We start from the raw sequence: 27145 nt of genomic DNA on the forward strand, positions 1-27145 counted from the left end.
ATGGAGTCGGAGTGGGACCCACTGAGAGTGCTGGGGGCGGTGACAGCCGTGTGCCTGCTGCTGTGGGCGGCTTGGGGGGTGGGCTGCACAGTCTACGTGTACCTGCTGCCCCAGGTACGTCCGGGGTGCCCCTTGGCTCAGGGCGCACGGAGCCTGGGCAGGTGAGAGTCAAGAGCTCTGTGTCCGGCGGGTAGGGATGGGGGCCACAGGAGCGAGGACAGACGACAAGCGAGGGCCCCTAACCCAAGCAGAGGCAGAGGGGACTCCTGGAAGCAAAAGCGAAGGCTGGGTCGACCCAAGGAGGCATGGAGTCCCCGCAACCATGCAGGGCAGGGGAGGGAGTGTCACAGCCCGGGCAAATGAGGGATGAAGACAAGGATGGTGTGGCGTGGGGTCTCAGTGAGGGGGACTGAGGGGGGGCTGGGGCAGAGTGTGAGGGGTAGCCTTCCTGCTCCTCCTCCTTCTCTCCTCTCTAGTGTTGACGGGAGCCACCAGTGGTATCAGCAGGGCCTATACACACGAGGTGAGCCAGGGCTCGGAGCCTGCCTTGTGGGTGGTGGGGGCTTCCGTCGGTTTGCATGTGGTCAGCAACCCCTGTTGGACTCGCTTACTTTATCTGGTTCCCTCGGACATCCTCTCTCCTTCAGGGAGCCTTCCCTCTGCTCCCCAGTCTGGGTCACATGTTTACACGGGGCTTCTATGGTCTCTTGGTACTTCCCCATCAACGCCCAGATCCATTCATTCAAAGCATATTTATGGGTGTACCTATTTTGCTGGGGATCTTTGTGTTCAAGTTTATGAGGAATATTGGTTTGTAGTTTTCTTGTGATATCTTTGGGTTGAACTGAGGGAGGGACAGGTTGGTGGGAAACAGAGTTGTTTAGTCTGGGCCTTTTAGGTTTGAGACTCCGGTTAGGGGTCTGAGTTGAGAAGTATGCAGATGGGTGTGCCACTCTGGAGGGCATGTCCAGGTGGAGACACACATATAAGCATCATCAGCATCTCAGTGCCATTTATTTTTTAAAAACATTTTATTTATTTTTAGAGAGAGGGGAAGGGAGGGAGAAAGAGAGGGAGAAGAACATCAATGTGTGGTTGCATCTTGCGTGCCCCCCCTCTCCCCCGCCCCGCACTGGGGAACTGGCCCAAAACCCAGGCATGTGCCCTGACCGGGAATCAAACTGGCGACCCTTTGGTTCACAGGCCGACACCCAATTCACTGAGCCGCACCGGCCAGGGCTCTCAGTGCCATTTCAAGTCACCAGACATGTGCCCTGGCTGGTGCAGCTCAGTGGATTAAGTGCTGGCCTGCGAACCAAAGGGTCGCCAGTTGGATTACTGGTCAGAACACGGGCCTGGGTTGTGGGCCAGGCCCTCAGTAGGGGGTGCGTGAGAGGCTACCACACATTGCTATTTCCTTCTTTCTTCCTCCCTTCCCCTCTCTCTCAAAATAAATAAATAAAATCTTTAAAAAAATAATGAAGTCACCAGACATTTTGGAAGAACAGAAATAAAATAGTCTCTATTTACAGATGGTATGATTACCTACATAGAGAATCCCAAGAAATCTAAAAGAAAAAGAATACAAAAAAAAATCCCTTTATAAGAACCAAGAAGGGACTTCAGCTAAAAGGCCAAAAGCTTGGAGTCATACCCGATACCCAATCTTTGCCCCAGGGAGCCCAGGCGGGTTCTGAGTGAGCAGGAGAGGGAGGGGAAGGTTTGTGCTTTCAAAAGAGCCCTCCAGCTGCTGAGTGGGGGCTGGAGAGGAGGGGGTGAGACTGAGTCTGTCATGGGCACCTTGTGTCCCCAGCACCGTCCAGCAAAAGGCAGGTGCCAGCACATATGTTTTGAACAAATGTATGAACGAAGGAAAAAGCGAACTCTTGAATGACTGGATTCTGATATCACTGAGAAAAAAAGCCAAAGCCTTTACTGGGGCGTTTGAGGCTCCATGATCTGCCCCCTTGCCCACCTCACCGAGCTGCTGTATAACAATAGGTCCCTTCGCTCAGTGCTCGCTGGACTCCATGCTGTCCTCCACGCTGCCAGCCTTCGTGCAAGGGCCTTTGTACATGCTGTTCCATCTGCCTGGGATGCTCTTTTCCCAGAAGACGTGTTCCTGGAGGGCAGGCTTTGGTTCTTTGTTGTTCACTCTGCAGCCATAGCGCTTACAACACTCTGCAACACGCAGTCAACGCACAGTACATATTCATGAAGTAGCTGAATAAACGGTTGAATCCCCCCACAGCTCGCCCGAAGAGGTCTGAACATCGTTCTCATCGGTCGAAACCTGAGCAAGCTGAAGCATGAGGTGAAGGAGATAGGTGACAGCCAAAGGGAACGGCCGACAGAGTTGGAAACTGGAGCGGGGCTAGATGGGGGCGTGTCCGGGGGCGAGGTCAGAGTGGAGGCAGCCAAGGGGCTTCAGCTGCCTCTGGGCTGGGGGACACAAGGAAAGGGCAGAGGCTGGGGCTGAACGCACAGACAGGGGTCGGGTGGGGGCAGAGTGGGACTGGTTCCAGCTGAGGGCCTGGCTCCCACTGCCCCTCTTCCCAGAGCAACTTCATGGTAGGGTCACTAGAGTCATCCAGGCAGACTTCACCGGTGGCTTGGAGATCTATGAGGCCATTGAGACAGGACTGAAGGACCTGGAGATTGGAGTCCTGGGTATGTCCCCAAGCCTGCTCGGAGGATCCCTGCCTGCAAGTGCTCACATGCTCACCCTGACCCAGAACCCTCTGTGGTCGCCCTCCCTCTGCCCCCAGCCGGTCTCCCTGGGGGACTGTTGGAGTGACATAAACAACTTCTCTCTCGCTCAGTGAACAATGTGGGCATGCTGTACGCAAAACAGCCAAGTAAACTGCTCGACTGTGAGAACGACGCCAAAGTGAGTGAAACCGAGTACAGCCCAGCCGGCAGCCCAGCACCCCTTGCTTTCACTACTGCCCTCTGTGGGGAAGCCCACGCAGTAGCTAGCTTTGTTGGAACAAGGTACACGATTGCCTTCTCTCAGAAAATTGTTTTCAAAGCTAAGCATCTCTGATGTCTAGGACGTGAAGGTGGTCCTCTGAGATGGAGCACCCTTCTGCATTGCCCAACTAGTATAACTGTTCAAGTTCTCTGGTTCTGCCCTTTTATAGTGCCTGGTGCTTACTTCAGAGGGGAATGACCCACATGGGAAAACGGGTGCCTGTCATTTTAGAGTCCGAGGTTTTCTAGATTTTTGTTTTGGATCATTCTTGAATCCATAGCTTCTTTTTTCTGAATCACCTGTAGGTATATCCCCATACTTCTTCTGATGGGAGTCACATGATCTCTTGTATCTCAGTTTCAGATGCCTACCTCCTTTGTTAAATTAAATATAATTATGTAAGTCTCTGGATGGTGTGGCTCAGTGGACTGAGCACTAGCCTGCGAACCAGGGGGTTGCTGGTTCGACTCCCAGTCAGGGCACATGCCTGGGCAGTGGCGTGGTCCCGGGTGGGGGGTGCGCTAGAGGCAGCCACACATTGGTGTTTCTCTCCCTCTCTTTCTCTCTCCCTTTCCCTCTCTCTAAAAATCAGTAAATAAAATCTTTTGTAAAAAGATTATTTATTTATTTGTTTATTTATTTATTTATTTTTAGAGAGGGAAAATGTGGGAGAAACATCAATGTGTGGTTGCCTCTCCTGCACCCCCTACTGGGAACCTAGCAGACAACCCAGGCCTGTGCCCTGACAGGGAATCAAATTGGTGATGCTTTGGTTTGCAGGCGGGCACTCAGTCCCCTGAGCCACAACAGCCAGGGAGAATCTTGAAGGTTTTCTACACATAAGATTATATTGTCTGTGACTAGAGATAATTATACTTCTTCTTTTGCAATTCGGATGCCTTTGATTTGTTTTTCTTGCGTAATTGCTCTGGCTAGGACTTCTAATACTATGTTGAATAGAAATGGAGAAAGCTTTCAGTATTTCACTATGAAGCATGTTGTGAGCTTTTCATGTTTATTATTCATATGTTTATCATGTCGAAGTAATTTCCTACTATTCCTAGTTTATTGAGTGTTGTAATCATGAAAGGGTGTGGAATTTTGTCAGATGCTTTTCCCATACCAATTGAGATAATCATATGGCTTTTTCCTTTATTTTGTTAATCTGCTATATTATGTTCATTAATTTCTTTTTTTTAAATCCTCACACAAGGGTATGGTTATTGATTTGAGAGAGAGGAAGGGGGAGAGAGAGAGAGAGAGAGAGAGAGAGAGCAGAAAGAGAAACATCAATTGGTTGCCTCCTGTAGGCGCCCCAACTGGGGATCAAACCTACAACCTAGGTTTGTGCTCTGACTGGAAATTGAACCCACAACCTTTCGGTGTATTGGGATGACACTCCAACCAACTGAGCCATCCAGCGAGGCCTTCATTAATCAATTTCCATATGTCGAACCATCCCTGCCTTCCAGGAATATATCCTACTTGATCATGGTGTAAAATGCTCTTAATATGCTGCTGAATTCAGTTTGCAAGTATTTTGTTGAAGATTTTTGCATCAATGTTCAAAAGGGAGATTTGTCTACAGATTTCTTTTCTTGTAGTGTCTTTGTCTGGCTTTGGCATCAGGGCGCTGTCAGCTTCAGAGAATGTTAGGAAGTGTCCTGTCTTCTTTCTTTATTTTTTTTAAAGAGTTTGAGAAGGATTGGCATGAGCTCTTTAAATGTTTGGTAAAATTAACAGTGAAGCCATCTGCTCAGGGAGTTTCTTTCCGGGTAAGTTTTTGATTATTGACTTAATCTCCTTACTAGTTTTGGGTCACTGGGTGACCACAGAGACAATGGAACAGGAGCTTCAGGGACCACACAGAGAAGCACACGCATTGCAAAAAGAGTTTGGAAAAGTCAAACACAGATGGCTGCAGCCGCAGCAAGCAAAAATCAGCAACCCCCGGTGGATGATGGGAAAGTCAGATCTCAAGAGTTAACACATTATAAATAATACTCAGAATCTCCAGTCATCAACCAAAAAAATTAAAGCCCTACAAAGAAACAGGAAAGCATGGCCCATGTGTAGCAAAGAAATAGTTTCACAGAAACCATTCCCGAGGAAGCCCAGACGTTGGCTAGTCAAAGACAGTAAGTCAGCTGTCTTAAATATGCCCCATGAGCTAAAGGAAACCATGGGCAAAAAAAGAAAAAACGAATGGAAATCAGGAAAATGATGTATGAACAAAATGTGAATATCAATAAAGAGAGAGCAATTATTAAAAGGAACAAAAAAATTGTGTAGCTGAAAAGTTCAATAATTTCAATGAAAAATTCACTGGGCTGGAGGGGGCGTTGTGGTTCCCACGGCACATTCAAGCATGTGGGAAAAAAGAAGACCAGCATTCCTGAAGATAAGACAATTGAAAGTATCTAGGCAGAAAAGCAAAAAAGAAAAATAAGAAAAATGAGCAGAGCCCGAGGGACCTGTGGGACGTCATCAAACATGTGTGTGTGTGTGTGTGTGTGTGTGTGTGCGTGCGCTCGCATGCCTGTGTGTGTATATACACACACAGGCCTGGGTTGCTGGCCAGGCCACCCAGTAGGGGGCGCCCAAGAGACAACCGCACATTGATGTTTCTCTCCCTCTCCCTTCTCCTTTCTAAAAACAAATAAACAAAATCTTTTTAAAATAAAAAAAATGCAAACAACCCAGTGAAAATGGGAGCCACATTTGATAGGCATTGTACAAAAGAGGAAATCCAAATGACCTGTGAAAACTTATTCAACATCATTCTTATTAGGCAGTTGCAGATTCAAACCAGAGACACAATGACACAGCCACTAAAATGGCTAACGCTAGTGTCACAGGTTTGATTCCCAGTCAGGCTACATACCTGGGTGGCAGGCCACGGCCCCCAGCAACCCCACATTGATATTTCTCTCTCTCTCTCTCTTTCTCCCTCCCTTCCCTCTCTAAAAATAAATAAATAAAATCTTAAAAAAAACATGGCTAACGCTAACAGTCAGCAATACCAAGTGTTGTCGGGATGCGGAACAACTAGAATTCTTAAGCTTTGCTGGTGGGCATATAAGTTTGGATAGTTTGGGGGAAACTGGCGGTACCTCTTAAGATGGGAAATAAGCGCAGTCTACCATCCCTCCACTTCACTCCTGGTTGTACACGTGTGCACATGCATGCCAAAGACACATTCAGGGATGTTTCTAGGCGAATTTTGACAGCCCCAAACTTGACACAACCAACTGTTGATTTGATGAACAACGCATGCCGTGTTCACACAATATAAAGTTATAGCAAGGCACGTAAATAAACCTCCGCTCTCGCACAACGTGGATGAATCTTATAAACAGAATGTTTAGCAGAGAAAGCCAGGGGTGGAAGTGTGCCGTGTGTGATTCCACTCCCAGGAAGTTCAGAACTGGACGAAAGTATTCTAGAGCATTTTAGAGGTCAAGGTGGTGGTTAACCAGGGAGGAGGCCGGGGTCATGGCTGCCAGGGGGGAGAATCTGGGACACTCAATACTCTCTTTCTTCATAGGGGTAGAGATGAAAGATTTGTATTTATTTTTTACACTAAAAATCTGTGCACTTTGGTGTGTGCATGGTGTACTTCTATAGAAAGCTTGGGGGGCAAGCCCTGACTGGTGTGGTTCAGTTGGTTGGGCATCCTCCCAGTCGCCGGTTCGATCCCTGGTCAGGGCACATGCCTGGTGCCCCCCTGGTTGGGGAGCTTACAGCAGGTAACCAACTGATGTTTCTCTCTCACATCTATGTTTGTCTCCTCTTTCTCCCTCCCTTCCCCTCTCTCTAAAAATAAATAAAAAGCATATTTTTAAAAAGTGTATGAGTCAAAAAATTCAGAGGGAGAAGTTTATGAAATGAGGGTGAAAATCTGTCTTCTCCCTCCAAACCATTCCCCCAAAGTGACTCCCCAATTAAAAGTGTGGTAGGTATTTTTTTCTATGCCTGTGGAAGCATGCATGCATCATTTTTATCCAGATGTCAGGCAGCCTACTGTTCTGCTCTGTGCCCTGTATATGCAGCCATGACTCTTGGGGATTATTCAAATGAGAAGCAACAGCTGACCCATTCCTGCCGCCTGTCACACAGTGACACATCCTTGGGGCTCCACAGTATTTACTTAATCATCCAGCCAGGGATGAAGTTCGGGATGTTTCCTATTATCTGTGATGACAATGTTGCCACCAATATCTTTGGACACGATTCATTTCCCATATGTGTGAGTGTCTTAGAAAGAAATAAATGTCCAGAAGTGGAGTTCATGGGTCAAAGGGCATGTGCCTGTTAAATCCTAGTAGATGCTACTTTAAAAAATATGTATGTGTTCCATCTTAAAGGAAAAGTAAGCTAGGAAATAAGAAAAGGTGGGCATTGAGGAGGGTTGGTGAAGGGAAGGACTGATGGTTCTGGGGATTTTTGGGGGGTTTTTTTTGTTCGTTTGTTTTCCCAGAGACTCTCAGATCTTATAAACTGCAACATCATGTCCGTGGCCCAGGTGAGACCCCGCTGGAGGAGCTAAGTGCAAAGTCAGCATAGCTCTGACCACTCCAGGTGACCCCCAGAATCATCCTCCCCGGACCAGCCCTCCCTCCTCCGTGGAGAAGGTGCCCGGGGAATATTCCCCCCAAAAAAAGATAGGGGGATGGGAGTGGACTTGAGGAGGAGGGGGATGCAGATGAAAGTATTAGAAAGGGAAGAATGAGGCACTTCCACTCTGCCCTGCAGATGACCGCAATCGTCCTGCCCCAGATGGTCTCCAGGTAAGAGGCCGACTTTTCCTCTTCCACTCTGGATCCGCCCCATCCAACCTCCAGGCTTTTCCCCTTCCCCAGCGGTCCCACCCACGTTTCCGACACTTCCCTTTCCCTGCTACAATTCTCAGATTAGGGCGTGGCTCGGGGGTGGAGGTGCAGGAATCATCTGGACCCCCTCTTCCCCACCTTTCAGCTCCGCTTCCTCCTCCAGGAGCAAAGGCATCATCATCAATGTCTCTTCAATTCTTGGCAAGAAACCCAATCCGCTCTTCTCAGCGTACTCAACTTCTTAAGGTACCCAGACCCCACAGACCCGGGCGAGGGCCATCCTGCCGACCTGAGAGATTCTTGCCACAGCCCTGAACACACGCACACGCGCGTGTGACTTCTAGGGCACAGTCCAGTTTTTGTTGTTGTTGTTGTTGTTATTAAGAGAAACGGAGGCGAGGGGGCGGGAGAACAATGGGGAAGGAGCGCAGCGAGGGCCGGGTGCAACCCGGAGTGGGGGATGGGAATAGGGATCCAGGTGAGGACCAGGGGCGGAGCTGGGAGCTGGGACCGCGCTGGGGCGGGACGAGCTCGAGGAGCACGCACGGGGCCGAGGGGGGGTTGGGCGTGGGGGGGGTTCCGCGAGCCTGAGACCTCGCTCTCCCTCCTCCGCAGGCCTTTGTGCGGAGCTTCTCCCAGGCAGTGGGCGCAGAATATTTCGCTGAGGGAGTCCTCGCTCAGGTGCCTGACCGCGGGGGCGGGGCTCACAAGGACGTACCCTGAGTGGCAGTTCTGAAGGCGGGGGCTCTGGCGGCGGGGGTGGGGGCTTAGAGACCGCGGAGGCTGCGGGGTTCGGGCAGGGAAGGGCGGAGAAGGCAGGGTCTCCGAAACACCCCGAGGAGCAACCTCCCGAGCTACTCGTAGTTGCAGGGGGCGTGGCCTCTGCCAGGCGGGGCCTCAATGGGGCGCGGTCGGCGCGGGTCTGGGCGGGGCCCAAAGGGGCGGACTCTCTGAGACCTGAGTCCCGGAGCAGCAAGTGGGTGGAACTCTGGGATTCTCAATGACAGCCTGGGAATTTAGGCTAGAGTGAGAGGGGTTTTTCCCTGTACCTCCTTCCTACCTGCAGACAGTGAACCCCTGCCTGGTCGAATCAAATATGACCTATGACACGAAATATCGGATGGCTGTAATGAATTCTGAAGACTACGCTCGCCAGGCGTTGGACACCCTTGGCCTCACCTCCCAAACTTCTGGGTGCCTCAGTCACGCTGTGCAGGTGCCTCCATGGGGCCACTATGGGCATAGAGCTGGATGGGACACTCCCTGGCCTAGGTCCGCTAGTCCTCCCTCTGAAGTGAGGAGATGTCCAGAGAGGGAGGGCCTCCACCTTGGGCTGGGGAGACAGGGGAAGAGATGGGGGGCACCCACGGGTGGGGTGTATCCTGATTCCTGGTCCCTCTTCTTCCCAGAGTTTCCTGCTGGCTCTCTTCCAGCCCAATTGGTTTTCTCTCAGTCGCTGGGGAGTCAAGCTTTCATATCTGTTGATGAAGCCCTCTAATTAGTAAAAGGCCTTGAAGAGGTGTGGCCACTTGCTGGCCCACCTCCCACAATCCTGGGCCAGGGCTGTAGATGTTAGCACGGCTATCCCACACGTGTGAAGAGATGACAAGCAGGTCCATGGGAGAGAATGGACACCTGAACACCTGGATATTTGGTGACAACCGTGGCATCTTAGACCCCTGACAGAAAGATGGCCTTTTTACTATGTGGTACTGAGACAACTAGATAGCTATTTGGAGGTGGGGGGCAAGATATAAATATATATGTAAGTGTATATATACCAGCAATTTTCACCCTTTTTCGTATTATAGCACACATAAACTAATTACTAAAATTCTGCAGCACACCAAAAAATATACTTTTTGCCGATCTGACCAAAAAACAGGTATAATTTTGATTCATTCACACCAGTTATTGATGTGTGTTGGCTGTTGTCATTTTTGTATTTGACAATCTGAAGGAAATGAGCTCAGTGCCCCTGACTAAAGAGTCAGGTATAGCATACTTTTTAAAAAGGCTATTTATTTTTAGAGAAGGGAAGGGAGGGAGGAAGAGAGGGAGAGAAATATCAATGCCCAAGAGATACATTGATCAGTTGCCTCTTGTGGCCTCCCCATCCCCATTGGGGACCTGGCCCACAACTCAGACATGTGCTCTGACCAGGAATTGAACCAGCAACCTTTTTGTCTGCAGGCCAGCACTCAATCCATTGAGCCACACCAGCCAGGGCTTGGTATTGCGTATCTTAAAAATTATTGTGGCACACTGGTTGAAAGTCGCTGATATATACATATATGTATACATACAAATAAATGTAGTGGTGATTATTGTAAAACTTCGTGAATGCACTAAAAACCACTAAATTGTACACATTTAAAGGATGAAATTTATGGTATGTGAATTATATCTCTATAAAATAATTTTAAAAATAGAGACTCCCCCAAGTGAGTGTGTGTGTGTGAGTGTGTACATCGAATCCATCCCTCACACCATGTACATGCATAAATGAACCAGAAATCCCATGTAATAATGGAAACATAAGTAGAAGAATACATGAATAAATTCCTTTCCATTTTAGGAGAGAGTCTTTCTTTTTTAAACACATTTTATTGACTATGCTATTATAGTTGTCCCATTTTCCCCCTTTATCCCTCTCCACTCTGCACACCCCCTCCCACCCACATTCCCCCTGCCCTTAGTTCATGTCCATGGGTTGTACATGTAAGTTCTTTGGCTTCTCCATTTCCTATACTATTCTTAACCTCCTCCTGTCTATTTTGTACCTACCATTTATGCTACTCATTCCCGGTACCTTTTCCCCCCTTTCTCCACTCCTCTTCCCCACTGACAACCCTCCACATGATCTCTGTTTCATGACTCTGTTCCTGTTCTAGTTGTTTGCTTAGTTTTTCATTTGCTTGTTTGTTTGTTTTCTTTTTAGGTTCAGTTGTTGATAGTTGTGTTTGTTGTCATTTTACTGTTCATATTTTTTTATCTTCTTTTTCTTAGATAAGTCCTTTTAAAATTTCATATAATAAGGCTTGGAGATTATGAACTCCTTTAACTTGACCTTATCTGGGAAGCACTTTATCTGTCCTTCTATTCTAAATGAAAGCTTTGCTGGATAGAGTAATCTTGGATGTAGGACCTTGCCTTTCATGACTTTGAATACTTCTTTCCAGCCCCTTCTTTCCTGTAAGGTTTCTTTTGAGAAATCAGCTGACAGTCTTATAGGAACTCCTTTGTAGGTAACTGTCTCCTTTTGTCTTGCCGCTTTTAAGATTCTCTCCTTATCTTTAATCTTGGGTAATGTAATGATGATGTACCTTGGTGTGTGCTTTCTTGAGTCCAACTTCTTTGGGACTCTCTGAGATTCCTGGACTTCCTGGAAGTCTGTTTCCTTTGCTAGATTGGGAAGTTCTCTTTCATTATTTGTTCAAATAAGTTTTTAATTTCTTGCTCTTCCTCTTCTCCTTCTGGCACCCCTATGATTCAGATGTTGGAACGTTTAAAATTGTCCTGGAGGTTCCTAAGCCTCTCCTCATTTTTTTTTTTTTTGAATTCTTGTTTCTTCATTCTGTTCTGGTTGAATGTTTCTTTCTTCCTTCTGCTCCAAACCATTGATTTGAGACCCAGTTTCCTTCCCATCACTGTTGGTTCCCTGTATATTTTCCTGTATTTCACTTTTCATAGCCTTCATTTTTTCCTCTATTTTGCAACCATGCTCAACCATTCTGTGACCATCCTGATTACCAGTGCTTTCAACTGTGCATCTGATATGTTGGCTATCTCCTCATTACTTATTTGTATTTTTTCTGGAGCTTTGATCTGTTCTTTCATTTGAGCCTTTTTTTTTTTTTTTTTGTCTCTGCAAGTGTTGTAATGCCGTATGTGGGGGAGGGGTCTGAGAGGGAACAGTGCTGCTTGCTCCACTCTCTGCCAGATTTCAGTCACTTCCCACAGGCAAATTGGGCCCTTCTGGTGCTGATTCCCAGGTGGGTGGGCTTATGTGCATGTTCTAGGACCCCATGGGTATCTCCATTGAATTCTCCTATGAGACTGGGAGTTTCTCCCGCCCTGCAACCCCCACAGATTTTTTCAGTCAGAGGTGTTAAGGCTGTATTTTCCTGCGCTAGAACCCAGTGTTCTGTCTCACTGGTTCCTCTCCAGTTTATCCTGGTCCACCAGCCACTGCCTTGCTGAGAGTCCTCTCCACCCAGCTGCCTGTCTCCACCCCTCCTACTGGTCTTGATGAATGTTTCTTCTTTAACTCCTTGGTTGTCAGACTTCCATATAGTTCAATTTTCTGGCAGTTCTGGTTGGTTTTTAATTTTATATTTGTTGTTGTCCTCTTGGTTTTGCGAAGAAGCACAGTGTGTCTGACTACACCTCCATCTTGGCTGGTACAGAATCTTTCTAATTTATACAGAAAGTTAAAAGCAACAACAGAAAGAATCATTGAATTCTAGCTAGTGATATGTGGGAATTATTTAAGGAAGATGTACCGATGTCTGCAATTTACTCTGAAATGCATCGAAAATGCATTAGATGAATTAGTAGATAGAGTGATGGGTAGAGTGGATAGAAATATGATAAGACAAGCATGTTAAAATATTGGTAATAACATAGAAGTGGTAGGCACATGGGTTTTCATTGTAGGCTTCTTTTAACTTTTCTGTATGATTGAAATTTTTTATGATAAAAAAGTTGGGAAAAATCATGGAGCCATGAAATAAAATTTATAAATAAAACTACTTAAACAGATTTAGAAATTATTCAAGAAAAGATTGTTCCATAAGCAAAGAGAAGTGTGACAATCTCAGAGGAAATATTTACAACTTACGTCACACACAAAATGTTTACTTCCTTAATATATAACAAAAACAGCCCTGACTGGTGCAGCTTACTGGATTGAGTGCCTGACAGCAAAGCATAGAGTCGCTAGTTCGATTCCCAGTCAGGACACATGCCCGGGTTGCAGGCCAGGTCCCCGGTGTGGGGCATGCAAGAGGCAGCCACACATTGGTGTTTCTCTCCCTCTTTCTCCTTCCCTTCCCCTTTCTCTAAAAATAAATAAGTAAAATCTTTAAAAATATATATAAAAGAAAAACACCAAATGCCCAATATTTTATTTTTTTAAAGATTTTATTTATTTTTAGAGAAAGGGGAAGGGAAGGAGAAAGAGGGAGAGAAAGACCAATGTGTGGCTGCCTCTCCTGTGCCCCCTACCAGGGACCTAGCCCGCAACCCGGGCATGTGTCCTGACTGGGAATCCAACCTGCAATCCTTTGGTTCATAGGTCAGTGGTCAATCCACTGAAGCACAACAGCCAGAGCCAAATGTCCACTGTTTTAAAATGTACAAAAGAAATGATGCCTTGGCTGCTGTGGCTCAGTGGATCGAGCACCCACCTTGGAATGGAGGGGTCTCTGGTTCTATTCCAGATCAGGGTGCGTGCCTGCATTGGCGCCAGGTCCCCAGTTGGGGGAGTGGGAGAGGCAACCAATTGACATTTCTCTTGCGCATAGATGTTCCTCTCCCTCCTTTACCCTTTCTCTATAAATAAACAAATAAAAACTTTAAAAAAAAAAGACAAATGAACAGAGAAACAAATACGAACAGTCCTTAACTCTATGAAAAGAAGCTCAGCTCCACCCCTAATAAGAATAATGCTAATTAAAATGACTCTGAAGTAGCAGTTCTCACCGATAAAATTGGCACAAATGCTTAAGCTGGAAAACACACTCATGCATCCCCGCTGTGTATGCAAAGGGGTGCAGCCTCCATAGGAAGGAATTTGACAATAGCAAACTAACGAAACAGCATTAGCAATGCCACTTCCAGGAATCCTCGTATACCCGTGAAGACCCAGCTTCATAGTTGGAGCAATCAGGGCTGAGAAGACCTCACCTCGGGGTCAAGTTTGATATCCTCCCAGAACAGACAGGAAGCCCCTCTGTCTGGAACAGGGTGGGGCAGTTTTTAATTTCCTCTTTTGAAGATTTTTAAACCCATCACCGTTACAAGACTAATATCTATATACTCATCACCCAGATTCTCTGCCCAGTCATATTTGCTTAATTTGTTTTTATCTCTTTCTGTGTTTATGTGATGATGATGGTGATAAACGGACCATTGGAAGTAAGTCGGGACATCATGATCCTTGACCCCTAAACTCTTTAGCAGGTAATTCCTAAGAAGAAAAGTGTCCTAATAATAGCAAAGCAGTGATGGAACTGAGGAACTCTATCACTGACATATACTATATATTTTTTTCATCGTTAAATAAAGTTTAATGGAAACAATAAAAATTAATGTTGAAGTCATAATTTTAAAAAACATTTATTTATTTATTTTTAGAGAGAGAGGAAGGGAGAGAGAAAGAGAGGGAGAGAAACTTCAATTTGTGGTTGCCTCTCACATGGCCCCCACTGGAGGACTTGGCCCGCAACCCAGGCATGTGCCCTGACTGGGAATCGAACTGGCAACCCTTTGGTTCACAGCCCGAGCTCAATCCACTGAGCTACACCAGCCAGGGCTGAAGTCATAATTTTTTAATAATTGTTAATAATCAATATCAAGCTGTGTTAGTTTTTAATTTTATGAGGAAGCATCTTTAAATAGTAAATTGGCCACTCGGTTTCCCAGGACACATGTGGGTGCTCAGTCTGGGTTGTGCTCCTGTGTGAGCAGCGGTTCCATCGCCGGTCAGTGCCTGCAACTCACGCCCCTACGATGCATCTCTCCAGAGGAAGAAAATAAAATCATCACAACCGCGGCAAAGGCGTAGGCTTCTCCCATCAGCTGTCACAGCTCTCTGACACCGAATCACAGCTGTTCTGGAGCACTGCTTGGCACATATTCTTCCGTCAGGACCTGGGAAGCTGGATTCAAAGACAGGATCATCACCATCCTCGGTGTTCACTCCCCGCAAGGAGCACCCCTCGGCCGCTCCTGGGGCCTCACGATGCGCGCGCCTGCACTGAGGCCCAGGTGGACCTGGAGAATAATTTCCATACACAATCCATATGCAAAAACGTTCCAATTGGCACAACAATGTACATTTTAGCAATGTGTGTTTTCCATGCAGAACCCCCCTGTTGTATTTGGTTGTTATGGTTCTTTAGTTCTCTTTAACCTGCACCCATTCCTCATCGTTGCTTTGTGCTCCGCAACAGTGACAGCTTCGGGGCAGAAACACTTTGGGGTTGAAGGCACCTGAGTTCTCTGGAGCGAGGAACGTAGTATGGGAATGAGCTCTTACACAGCTGGCCCTGGCTGGGTGGGTCAGTTGCTTGGAGCGTCGTCCCCCCGCACTGGAAGGTTGCAGAGTCCGTTCGCACTTGGGGCACTTATCTCCGCTGCCGGCTCAGTCTCCAGCCGGGCCACGCCGTGGGAGGCAACAGCTCCATGTTTCTCTCTCACATTGATCTCTCTCTCTCTCTCTCTCTCTCTCTCTCTCTCTCTCTCTCTCTCTCTTCCTTTCTCGCTCTCTAAGATTAATGGGCGTGTCTTTGGGTGAGAATTAAGAAGGAGGAGGAGGAGGAGAAGGAGAATCATCTTGCCCTGGCCAGTGTAGCTCAGTTGGTTGAGTGACCCTACCGCAAAGCAGAAGGTCACTGGTTTAATTCTCAGTCATGGTGTATAGGAGAGGCAACTAATGGATGTTTCTTTTTCTTTCTACCTCCCTTCCCCTCTCTCTAAAAATAAATAAGTAAAATCTTTGAAAACTAATAAGGTCCAGTGAAGGGAGTTGAAGGACAAGCTCATTTAATTCAGACTGGATTTTCAACAAAAACCCACAGGGCCCCATTTTTGGAGGTTTAGAAAATGGGGCTACTGCCCTGGCTGGTGTGGCTCAGTGGATTGAATGCTGGCCGGTAAACCAAAGGGTCACCGGTTCGATTCCCAGTCAGGGCACATGCCTGGGTTGCAGGCCAGGTCCTCAGGAGGAGGTGCTCAAGAGGCAACCACACATTGATGTTTCTCTCCCTATCATTCTCCCTTCCCCTCTCTAAAAATAAATAAATAAAATCTTTTAAAATTAATTAATTAGTTTGTTTATTTGAGAGGGGGGAAGGAGGGAGAAAGGGTGGGAGAGAAATATCAATGTGAGAGAGAAATATCAACCTGTTGCCTCTTGTTAGCATCCCAACCAGGAACCAAAGCCCCATCCAGGAACAAAATCCGCAACCCAAACATTCACCTTGACCAGGAAATGAACCAGGCAACCTTTTGCTTTGCCAGAGGACGCCCAGTCAACTGAGCCACACCAGTCAAGGCTTGGCTTGCTGATTTTTACACTGTATGTCTGTTTTCTATTTCATTGTCTCCTGCTTTTACCTGTATTATTTTATTTTCTACTTTGTTCTTTTTCTGCTTAGGCGTTTGTTTAAAATTTTTACTTTTCTAATATATGCCTTAAAGCTATACATCACCCTTTAAACCTAATGTTAACAGCATCTGTGTAAAACAACAGCATGTTATTTTACATTTTTACTATTCTTCAGTTAAAGAGATTCATTATTTCCATTTTTAAATTAACTTTATTTATTTATTTATTTATTTATTTATAGATAAAGAGGAAGAGGGGGAGAAAGAGAGGGAGAGAAACACCAATGCATGGCTGCCTCTCATCCCCCCGCCCCCACACCAGGGACCCAGGCAGCAACCCAGGCATATGTCCTGGCCAGTGATAGAACAGGTGACTCTCTGGTTTGCAGGCGGCACTCAGTCCACTGAGACACACCAGCCAGGGCTCATTGTTTCCATTTTTATTCCTTCTTTGACTCATGGATCATTTAGAAGTATGTTGCTTACCTTCCAAGGAAGGTATCATACTTACCTAGCTCTTATAGTCTTCTCATTTAATTCAAAACTGACTGGAGGATAATTTTCATCCCTTGACATTTCTTAAAGCCTTGATCTATGGCCCAGAATATGGTCATTTTGGTGAATGGACTACACAGAATCTCCTTCTTTTTCTCTGATAGCCTTCCTCGCTTTAAAGTTTGTTTTGTTTGAAAATTAACATAGTCAGATGTACTGGCAACAAATTCCCTCAATTTTTGTCTGAGAAAGTCCTTTTTCCCTTTCATTTTTTTTTTTAATTTTTATTTATTTATTTTTAGACGGGGGGAAGGGAGGGAGAAAGAGAGGGAAACATTAATGTGTGGTTGCCTCTTAGGCGCCCCCTACTGGGGACCAGGCCTGCAACCCAGGCATGTGCCCTGACTGGGAATCGAACCAGTGACCCTTTGGTTCACAGGCTGGTTCTCAATCCACTAAGCTACACCAGCCAGGACTCCCTTTCATTCTTGAAGGATAATTTGGCAGGTTCCCCCTCCCCTCTTTCTCAGCAGTTTAAATATTTAACTCTGAGCCCTGGCTGGCGTAGCTCAGTGGGTTGAGCGGGGGCTGCGAACCAAAGTGTCACAGGTTTGATTCCCAGTCAGGATACATGCCTGGGTTGCAAGCCATGACCTCCAGCAACCACATATTGATGTTTCTCTCTCTCTCTATCTTCCTCTCTTCCCTCTCTAAAAATAAATAAATAAAATCTTAAAAATTTTTTGACTCTGCTCTCTTCTTGATTGCACAGTTTCCAAAGAGAAATCAGATACAATTTTCATATTTTTTAAAACTAATCTGCTTTTTATTTTTTTTTAAGATTTTATTTATTTATTTTTAGGGAGGGAGATAGAGAGAGAGAGAAACATCAATGTGCGGTTGCTGGGGGTTATGGCCCGCAACCCAGGAATGTACCCTGGCTGGGAATTGAACCTGGGACACTTTGGTTCCCAGCCGGCGTTCAATCCACTGAGCTTCGCCAGCCAGGGCTCAATTTCCATCTTTGTCCCTCTATGAATAAGATGGGTCACCCCCCACCACCCCACTCTGGCTTCTTTCAGGATTTTCCCTTTATCTTTGATTTTCTATAATTTGACAATGATATGCCTCGGTGCCTTTTTTTTTTTAGTTTATTTTGCTTGGTGCTCTCTGAGCTTCCTGGCTCTGTGGTTTGGTGTGTGACATCAGTTGCCAGAGCAGGCTGAAGTTGGGTATTACTTCCCTTCCTCGGGTCAGGTAAGCTGACAGTGTGGCAGGTCACTAAGCAGCTAGGGAAATTCCTCAACAAGTGGTATAAGGGAAGCTGAGATAAAATAATTCAACGAGGCCAAATAACGTGAGCAATTCTCAGCCAGCTAATGAGTCACAAGGTTTTATCTTCCCTAACCAAGGCCGCTTAGGAGCAAACGGTTTGCACAGTCCAGACTGTCCTGGGGCAGACTGGCCTTGGTCCCAGACCCTCTTCAACAATGTTCTTTGAAAAGAAAACTAGCCATCGCTGGCTGGTGTAGCTCAGTGGACTGAGCACAGGCCTGCAAACCAAAGGATTGCTGGTCCAATACTCAGTCAGGGCACATGCCTGCGTTGCAGGCCAGTCCCCAGTAGGGGGAGTGTAAGAGGCAACCATATATGGGTATTTCTCTCCCCCCCTTTCTCCTTCCCTTCCTCTCTCTGTAAAAATAAATAAATAAAAAATATTTTTAAAGATTTTATTTATTTATTTTTAGGCAGGGGAGGGAAGGGAGGGAGGGGGGGAGAGAGAGAGAGAGAGAAACATCAATGTGCGGTTGCCGGGGGTTATGGCCTGCAACCCAGGAATGTACCCTAGCTGGGAATCGAACCTGGGACACTTTGGTTCCCAGCCCGTGCTCAATCCACTGAGCTACGCCAGCCAGGGCTAAAATATTTTTTTAAAAAAAGAGAAAATAAAACCAATCAGAAAATAATGCTGACCCCTCCATACCCATATTTTGATGAATCAACATATTGAAGGACACACCTAGAAAGCTAATAAATATTCTATTCAGACCCTCCCTTAAGACCTCCCCTACGATTCGCTCTGCAAAGATAAAAAGTCTCAAAACGAAGGACCTACGGTGTGCCTTATAGAGCACGCCCACACCTTGTATCCCTGCTGCCTTCCTCCTAAGCTCCAAGGGTCCCCGTGAGACTTGCAACCAAGGGAGCAGTGGGCAACGGTAGCTCATCCCGGGCCAACACCCTGACCCTGCCTCCAAGGTCCCCTTTTTCTTTTGACTTTCTCTCTCTTGTTGCTTCTTCTGTCTCAGACCCTTCCTTGTTTCACTGTCCCCAGCTTTAATAAATGTACTCTCCCAGTCACTTGGACTCGTGTTGTGAAGTCTTTCCTGTGCAAAGTCAAGAACCCACATGCGACCAGCCGGCCAGAGGCAGACACCCGCTCCAGCCCAAACACCGAGCGGTAACAACAGTACTCCAACAGGCGAGGCTCCTGAGAATTTCAAATTGGTCCTTTTCCTGCTCTCCAGGGGAAGCACAAGGGGATTTCTCTAATATTTACTGTGAGGACCTCCCTGAGCTCCTGGAGGTAAATCTCACCAGATCGATGGGGAGGGGGGCCCTCCTATGACTGTGTCCTCCTGGCGTTTTTAACTCTCAGCATTGTCCACACAGAGCTTCCAGCGATTTACCACCGACAGTTCTGGCTTGCCTGCTCTGATACTCGGCCTGCAGCAGAAGTTTCTGTGTCTTTTTGGGTTTTATTTTATTTTAATTTTTATTTGTTGAGTTGAGAGTGAGAGAAAAAAACATTGATTTGTTGTTCTACTTATCTATGCATTCACTGGTTGATTCTTGTATGTGCCCTGACCGGGGATTGAACTCGCAACCTTGGTGTATGAGGATGATGCTCTAACCCACTGAGCTACTCAGCCACGGCCTCAGCAATTTCTGCTTCTGAGTTTCCACTCCAGTAAGTTTATTCTCTGGACCTGTTCCCCTGTCAGCCTCTCCAGTCTTGGGGGCACCGTTTTGTCCTGTCCTCGCTTCTCTTAAGCGTTCTAGACTTGTGGATTTTCCAGTCTGTCCAGCTTTTTACCTGTGAAGACTGAGTGACAACTTCCAAGGTGCTCGCAAGTGAAACTGGAAACCGGAAGCTGCCTTAAAGGGACGCACACACGTGAAAAGAAAGTACAGTCTGCTGTTGAATGCGGTGTTTTATGTATCAGTTCAAGTTTGGTGGTTGTGTCGTTCAGATCTATAGTCCTTTTTATTTATTTTTTTCTTTTCTGTCGGTTATTCATGAAGCATATTAACAGCCATGGTTGTGGATTTGTCTACTTCCCCTTTCAGTTCTGGCCACTTTTGCTGGATGCTTTTGAAGATACATTACTGAGTTGTAAAGCTAATGTATATGTCCTGAATTCAACCTCTTTGGCAGAAATACAGATGGCAATGATTTTATCCCACGTTTTCGCTTACATTTCCACTTTCTTAATTACATTTTTTGGAAGAACAGAAGTGTTCCCTTGTGATGAAGTCTGATTTTTTTTTTCTTTTATGATTAGTGCTTTTTGTGTCTTGTCTAAAAAAAATCTTGGCCTACCCAACGTTTGTGAAAATTTTCTCCCATGTCTATTTTTCTAGGAGTTTTACAGTTTTATCCTTTGCATTTAAATCCATCGCATATTTTGAGCTCTGTTTTGTGGGTTGGGTGTTAGCTTCAGTTCAGTTTGTGCAAATATCCTCTTGTTGCAGCAACATTTACTGAAAAGACTGACTTTTATAGGAAAGCGACTGAGAGTCTTTTATTTATTTATTAGGGGGGATTTTTAATCTACTTATTTACGCATTCATTGGCTGCTTCTTGAACATACTATGACCAGAGACAGAGCGTGCACCCTCGGCGCATGGGGACAATGCTCTAACCACCCGAACTACCCGGCCAGGGCCTGCGGGTCTACTTTGAGGGTCCTCTGGTCTGCCTGTGTGATATATACACCAATACCACGCTGTGGCTTCATAGAAAGTCTTAACATCGGGTGCTAAAGCCCTGTGTCTTTGATATTCAAAGTCATCTACATAAACATTTTTTTTAAAGTTTACAAAACAGGATTTTATTTAAATTTATGTACAAATTAAAATTTACCAATATATCATCACAAACTAATTCGTCCTCCTCCCCCAAAATGGACATTATAAAAAAGGCCACATTCTCTTACTTACATTTTCCCAGCCGGTAGATTCTGGTGGGGGGGGCGGGAGTCAGAAGGGTAGGAGGAGAGAAGATATACTCACAATACAATTTCAGTGATGTCTCATCTTGGAATGTCTTCATTAAAGAGATTTCAATAGGAATCAGCTCTCTTCAGTTTTCACACTAAAATGAAATCACCCTGGCTGGTGTGGCTTGTGGATTGAGCTCCAGGCTGCGAACCACAGTGTCACTGGTTCAACTCCCAGTCAGGGCACATGCCTGGGTTGTGGGGCAGGTCCCCAGTAGGGGGCGCATGAGAGGCAACCACACATTGATGTTTCTCTCCCTCTCTTTCTCCCTCCCTTGCCCTCTCTCTAAAAATAAATAAAATCTTTTTTAAAAAATGAAATGAAATCATCTACCCAAAAATCCAAATTAAGCTTCTGGCCTTATTTTTCGTGTGGGGTAAGTAGTATATTCAATATTAAGGTAAATGGTAGAATCTATGTATGGAATGTCATGTGAAGTGTGGACCTTCCATTGTAAAATATACTTTGGAATATTTACAGATTTTCCCAACATGTGCTGGAATTAAAAGCTTGGAAAAACCGTGACAGTGTTTAATCGCTATTTGTTTGAATTTCTTCTTTTTAAGATTTTATTTATTTATTTTTAGAGAGGGGGCACAAAAGGAGAGAGGGAGGGAAATATCAATGTGTGGCTGCCTCTCGTGTGCCCCTCACTGGAGACCTGGCCCGCAACCCAGACATGTGCCCCAACTGGGAATCGAACAGGCAACCCTTTGGTCCACAGGCCCACGCTCAGTCCACTGAACCACACTGGCCAGGACTGTTGGAATTTCTTCATTGCACCTTTTTGATAGCTAGTCTGCTAAATGTAGTCTCACCTGAGGTTTTTATGGTCTGTGATTTTTTAAAATTTAATTTTATTTGTTTTCTTTGTTTTATTATATGAGATGTGATGTCCACCAAATTGCAGTCAGTGAATGAGGGCCTGCTGGCCATGCAGACTGCTCTCCCTGTCAGCAACACAAGGCCTGCTGAACAGGCTCAGGTGACAGAAAAGTAGGAGACCGCAGGGAACTGTTTTAATAAAGGCAGTAAGTTAAATCAGATTCTTTAGGCTGTCTAGGGAGATATCTGGTTCAAGAAGACACAGATTTAAGATTTTTCATACAAGATTCTTGCTCTTCCCCTTCCCCAGTGAGAGAACCATTTTCTTCACAGTGAAGAGAGAACCATCCCTTTTTAAGGCAAGACGGACTTCTTCCTCCAAGGGATCAGAACAAAAGCACCACTTCTTAGCCACATCCACGGCTATTTGTTAGAATTTCAATAGGAATCAGCTCTCTTCAGTTTTCACATTAAAATGAAATCACCCTGGCTGGTGTGGCTTGTGGATTGAGCTCCAGGCTGCGAACCACAGTGTCACTGGTTCAACTCCCAGTCAGGGCACATGCCTGGGTTGCAGTGCAGGTCCCCAGTAGGGGGCGCATGAGAGGCAACCACACATTGATGTGGACGTGGACGTGGAGTGATGGGAAACCCGCTGGAGCTGAGTATGTTCTGGGTCTCCTGGACACTGGTTCCTTCAAGCCGGACCAGCAGGGGCACCTTAATTTGCAGCTCCCAGCAGGCTTTTGTGATCCCATTGGCAACGATGGCACAGTTGACAATTCCACCAAAAATATTGACGAGGATGGCTTCAACCTTAGGGTCAGCAGGGAGCAATTCGAAGGCTCGGGGTACTTGAGGGTCCTTTACATCGCCACTAAGATCCAAGAACTGGCCGGCTTCCCACTGCTCGGGAGAATATTACCACAAGTAGCCACAGAGAGTCCAGCACCGCACACAACGCAGGCAATATTCCCATCCAGGCCTGTGTGTTTTGGATCATATCTGGCGGCTTCATTGTTAACGGGCTCAGTTTCTGATCTGCCGTCAGCGGCAAACATGTCCTCCTTTTGGAATTCTGCGTTGTCATCAACGCTTATCTTGGCGTCAAAACAGACAAGTTGTCTTTCTGGAGTTTTTATTAGAAGGGTTCACTTCCACCTGAGTGGCATCAGTTTTCAGGAAAAGATCACACAGCTCCTTCATTTGATCGGCTGCCCAGGTTTTCAAAGGCCCAAGGAAGCCTAGGGTTTCTGCCAGTCGCTGAGCTGGGCTGTCCTGGATCCCATTAATAATGTCAATTTGCTTCTTAAAAATAAGTTCTGGATTTGAAGCTGCCACCTCTTCAATGTCCTCTCCCCTCTGGGGGCCGCCCACCAGGACGGGGACATTGTGGGATGTATTCTCAGAATCACAAAGTAGGTTTCCCTGAAAATGTCTGAGGCTCAGCAACCATCACCCTGTTCACTTTCGCTCCTTCTTCTGGAGTTTGTTGCTGGGTTATACTCACTCATCTGTTAGCCAACTGCCACATGACATTAGGGACTTTTGTTAAGTGAACACCTCCTTTCAAATCATACTGAGGATACCTTTTCCTGTTCATCCAGCTATTTTTTTTAAAGTTTGGATTAATTTTGGAGAGAGAGGAAGGGTAGGAGAAATGAGGGAGAGAAACATCAGTGTGTGGTTGTTTCTCTCACGCCCCCTACTGGGGACCCGGCCCAGCAACCCAGGCATGTGCCCGGACTAGGAATTGAACTGGGGACCCATTTTTTCACAGTCTGGCGCTCAGTCCACTGAGCCACACCCGCCAGGGCTGATCTGGGCTTTTAAAAACAATTTCTTTGGCATTTAGTTTCTCAGTAGCGAGCAGTATCTACCACAAGGAATCTCTGAACTTTCACTGTGTTGTCAGCCATCAATTGCTGAGTCTGGTATTCCTGCAGGTCAGCCATCGCCTGTGGGTTGACTGAAGTGCCTGCGACCTGACCGACCTGACCACGGGGCGGGGAGCAGGGCGGAGCGCTGCAGGAGGCGGGGGTGGGGGAGGTGGGAGGAGCTCTGCGTAAATTTACGAGTCAGCTTGGCGTTTACTCCAAGGTGAGTTTGCTGGGATTTTTTTTGAGTTTATATCTGGACCCTGCATTCTGTACTATTGTCCGTTTGTCTGTCTTTACACCAAGAACATACAGTTTGAGCACCACAGTTGCATAATAAATCTTGAAATCAGATCAAGTTAGCTTTGCAAGCCCTGGCTGGCATAGCTCAGTGGATTGAGCGCAGGCTGCGAACCAGTCATCGCAGGTTCGATTCCCAGTCAGGGCACATACCTGGGTTGCAGGTCACGGCCCCCAGCAACTGCACATTGATGTTTCTCTCTCTCTCTTTCTCCCTCCCTTCCCTCTCTAAAAATAAATAAATAATAAATAAATAAAATCTTTTTTAAAAAGTTAGCTTTGTAACTTTGTTATTTTTCAAAGTTGTCTTGGCCTTTCTTGGTCCTTTGCATTAACAGGTGAATTTGAGAATCAGCTTGTCAATTTCTACCAAAACAGGTTGCTGGGGTTTTGATTGGGATGGCACTGAATTTGTAGGTAAATTTAAGGAAAACTGACATCGTACCGATATGAGCCTACCAGTTCGTGAATGTGATTTATCTCTCCACCTATTTTGTTTCCCATTAAATCCGCTCGAAGTTTTCTAGTTTCCTATGCCCACATCCTGCAGAGGTTTGGTGAGCTTCCTGTATAAGTATTTTATATTTGGGGATGCTATCGTGAATGATATTTTTAAATGTTACGTTCCAGTGGTTTATGGTAGTATCTAGACATTAATTTCTGTTGTTGACTTTGTATCTTGCAACCTTATTAAAATCACTTAGTATGGCTAGTACTTTTTTTCTAGAATATTTAGGATCTTTCTATGTACATCATCATGTCACCCACAAATAAGAGAAGTTTACTCTTCTTTTCCAATCTGTTACCTTTTACTTTCTTTTTCCTGCCTTATTGCCCTGGCCTGCATCTCCACTGCAATGTTAGGTAACAGTGGTGCCAGCAGATGTCGTTATTTTGTTCGGATCCATCTCCTGATTCTAGAAGGAGGTTGTCCAGTCTTTCATCATTCAGTAACATGTTACTGGAGTCTTTGTAGAGGCCTTTATTAAGTTGAGAAAGTTTCATTGTATTTTATTGTGAATGAGTGTTAAATTGTGTCCAATTGTTTTCCTTATTTATTGAGATGAAATGATTTCTCTCCAAAACCCTATTAATGTGGTAAATTTCACAGACAGATTTATTGTGGTTACATCCACCTGAAGTCCACCTGCAGTCTGAAATCAATCCCAGCTGGTCAGCGGGCATTGCTCCTTTTTATATGCTGCTGTAGTTGATTTTTTGGTGTTTTGTTAAGGGTTTTTGTATCTATGTTCATGAAGGATATAAGCTGTACTTTTATTGTAATGCTTTTGTTTAATTTTGATTTCAGGTAAGGCTGGCCTCAAAAATGAGTCACTAAGCAGTCCTTCCTCCTTTCTGTTCTGAAAGAGTTTATGTAAGGTTGATATTGCATCTTCCTGAAATGTTTCATAGAATTCACCTGTAAGGAAATCTGGCCCTCACATTTTCTTTGTGGACAAGTTTTCACTTATTAATTGATTTCTTTAATAGTTATAGTGCTATTCAGATATCCTATTTCTTCATGTGTCAATTTTGGTAATTTGTGTTTTGCAAGGAATTTGAATTTGTCCATTTTAACTAAATTCACAAATTCATTGTATAATATTGTTTAGAATTCTTTTTAAATTTCTTTAGGAAATACAGGGATGTCCTTTCATTCTTGAAGTTAGTAATTTTTTCATTTATTTTCATGATAAAATCTAGTGAGAAGTTTATCAATTTTATTGGCTTTTCAAAGAACCAACTTTGTCAAACTAAGTTTTCTTAATTTTGGTCATTTTCTTACATCATTTCTTTTCATTCTTACCTTTATTATTTTTTTCCTTCTGTTAACTTTGGATTTAATTTGCTTTTCTTTTCCTAGCTTCCTACAGTATAAACAGATCATTGATGTTAAATCCTGCTTTTCTAATATAAATGCTTAAACACAAATATTTTCAGTTTTAATTAATTTCTGTATATGATTTCTTTATATTTACAATGCCTTTCTTGTTCATTGGACAAGATCTTGTGGATCTTGTTCGTTTTTATCCAATCTAGTGTGTCATATAATTGAGTGTTCAGTGTGATTATTAGTGTGATTAGGTATAAATCTATCAACTTTATTTTTCTTATTGGTCTCATCTAGTCTGTGTTCATTTTCTCCACTCTCTTTTGGATTAAATGATTATTTTTCATGGCTCTATTTTACCTACTTTGTACATTTCTTAGCTATAGCTCTTTGTTTTGTTACTTTGTATTTGCTCTGTAGTGTATAACTTCCAGCTACTACAGACTCCCTTCAAGTGACCGCCCACCAATTCACGGATGGCGGGATTTGTATTTTTCCCCTTGCAGCATTTGTTTTGATTGTCATAGGTTTTACTTTTACACATTATACACCATAACACATTGTAATTATTTTTGCTCAATTTTCTTATTAAGAGATCTGAATAATAAGAAAAACAGTTTGTGCTGGCAGTGTGGCTCAGCTGTTTGGAGCATCGTCTGGTAGGCCAAAAGGCCACATGTTCGATCCCCTGACAGAGCGTGCACACAACCAACTGATATTCCTCTCACATCAATATTTCTTTCCCTCCCTTCCCTTCTCCCTAAAGTCTATAAGCATGTTCTCAGGTGAGGATAAACAAACAAATAAAAAAATGGCTTGTGTGTTTAACTATATACAGTGTAGGGGAAAATTGGGTTGACATTTGTAAGTGAAACAAAGTGTATTCTCTTTTTTTAAGATTTCATTTATTTATTTTTAGAGAAGGGAAAGGAGAGAGAAAGAGAGATAAACGTCAATATGTGGTTGCCTCTGATATGGCCCCCACTGGGGACCTGGCCCGCAACCCAGACATATGCCCTGACTGGGAATCAAACCTGCAACCCTTTGGTTTGCAGCCCATGCTCAATCCACTGAGCTACACCAGCCAGGGTGAAGCAGAGTGTATTCTTGTATTATTATTTACCCATTCTCACAGCTGTCAGCCTACTTCCCCCCACCCTGTATCGCCATTCTCACACCCTTCTTTCCTTCCGTAGAGCCCAGTTTCTATCTGCTGTCCTTCCCCTTCTGTCCCAAGGGATCTCTGTAACATTCCCCAGTGTGTGAAACTGCAGGTGACAAATCCTTTAATCTTCAGAATGTCAAAAAACTCTTTTTTTGCCTTCAGTTTAAATAAAAAAAAAAAAACAACAACTTAGCAGTCCTTGCCAGCGTGGCTCCGTTGATTGGAACA

General features: G+C 45.1%; 1 protein-coding gene and 1 pseudogene across 1 annotated transcript; one reads left to right on the top strand and one right to left on the bottom strand.

Annotated features, from left to right (window-relative positions):
- LOC123822914 (very-long-chain 3-oxoacyl-CoA reductase-B-like) lies at positions 1 to 9087 on the top strand. The gene is given in 12 exon segments (XM_045845088.1): positions 1 to 120; positions 122 to 161; positions 477 to 523; positions 2252 to 2327; positions 2560 to 2670; positions 2823 to 2890; positions 7455 to 7499; positions 7730 to 7764; positions 7970 to 8052; positions 8399 to 8487; positions 8873 to 9022; positions 9079 to 9087. Coding segments are annotated over 12 exon segments (873 nt in total).
- LOC123822915 overlaps positions 9084 to 27145 on the bottom strand; it is a 23302-nt pseudogene continuing 5240 nt past the window's right edge.

Source organism: Phyllostomus hastatus, unplaced genomic scaffold, assembly GCF_019186645.2.
Source record: "Phyllostomus hastatus isolate PE091 unplaced genomic scaffold, TTU_PhHast_1.1 phas_contig_468, whole genome shotgun sequence".
Classification (NCBI taxonomy): domain Eukaryota; kingdom Metazoa; phylum Chordata; class Mammalia; order Chiroptera; family Phyllostomidae; genus Phyllostomus; species Phyllostomus hastatus.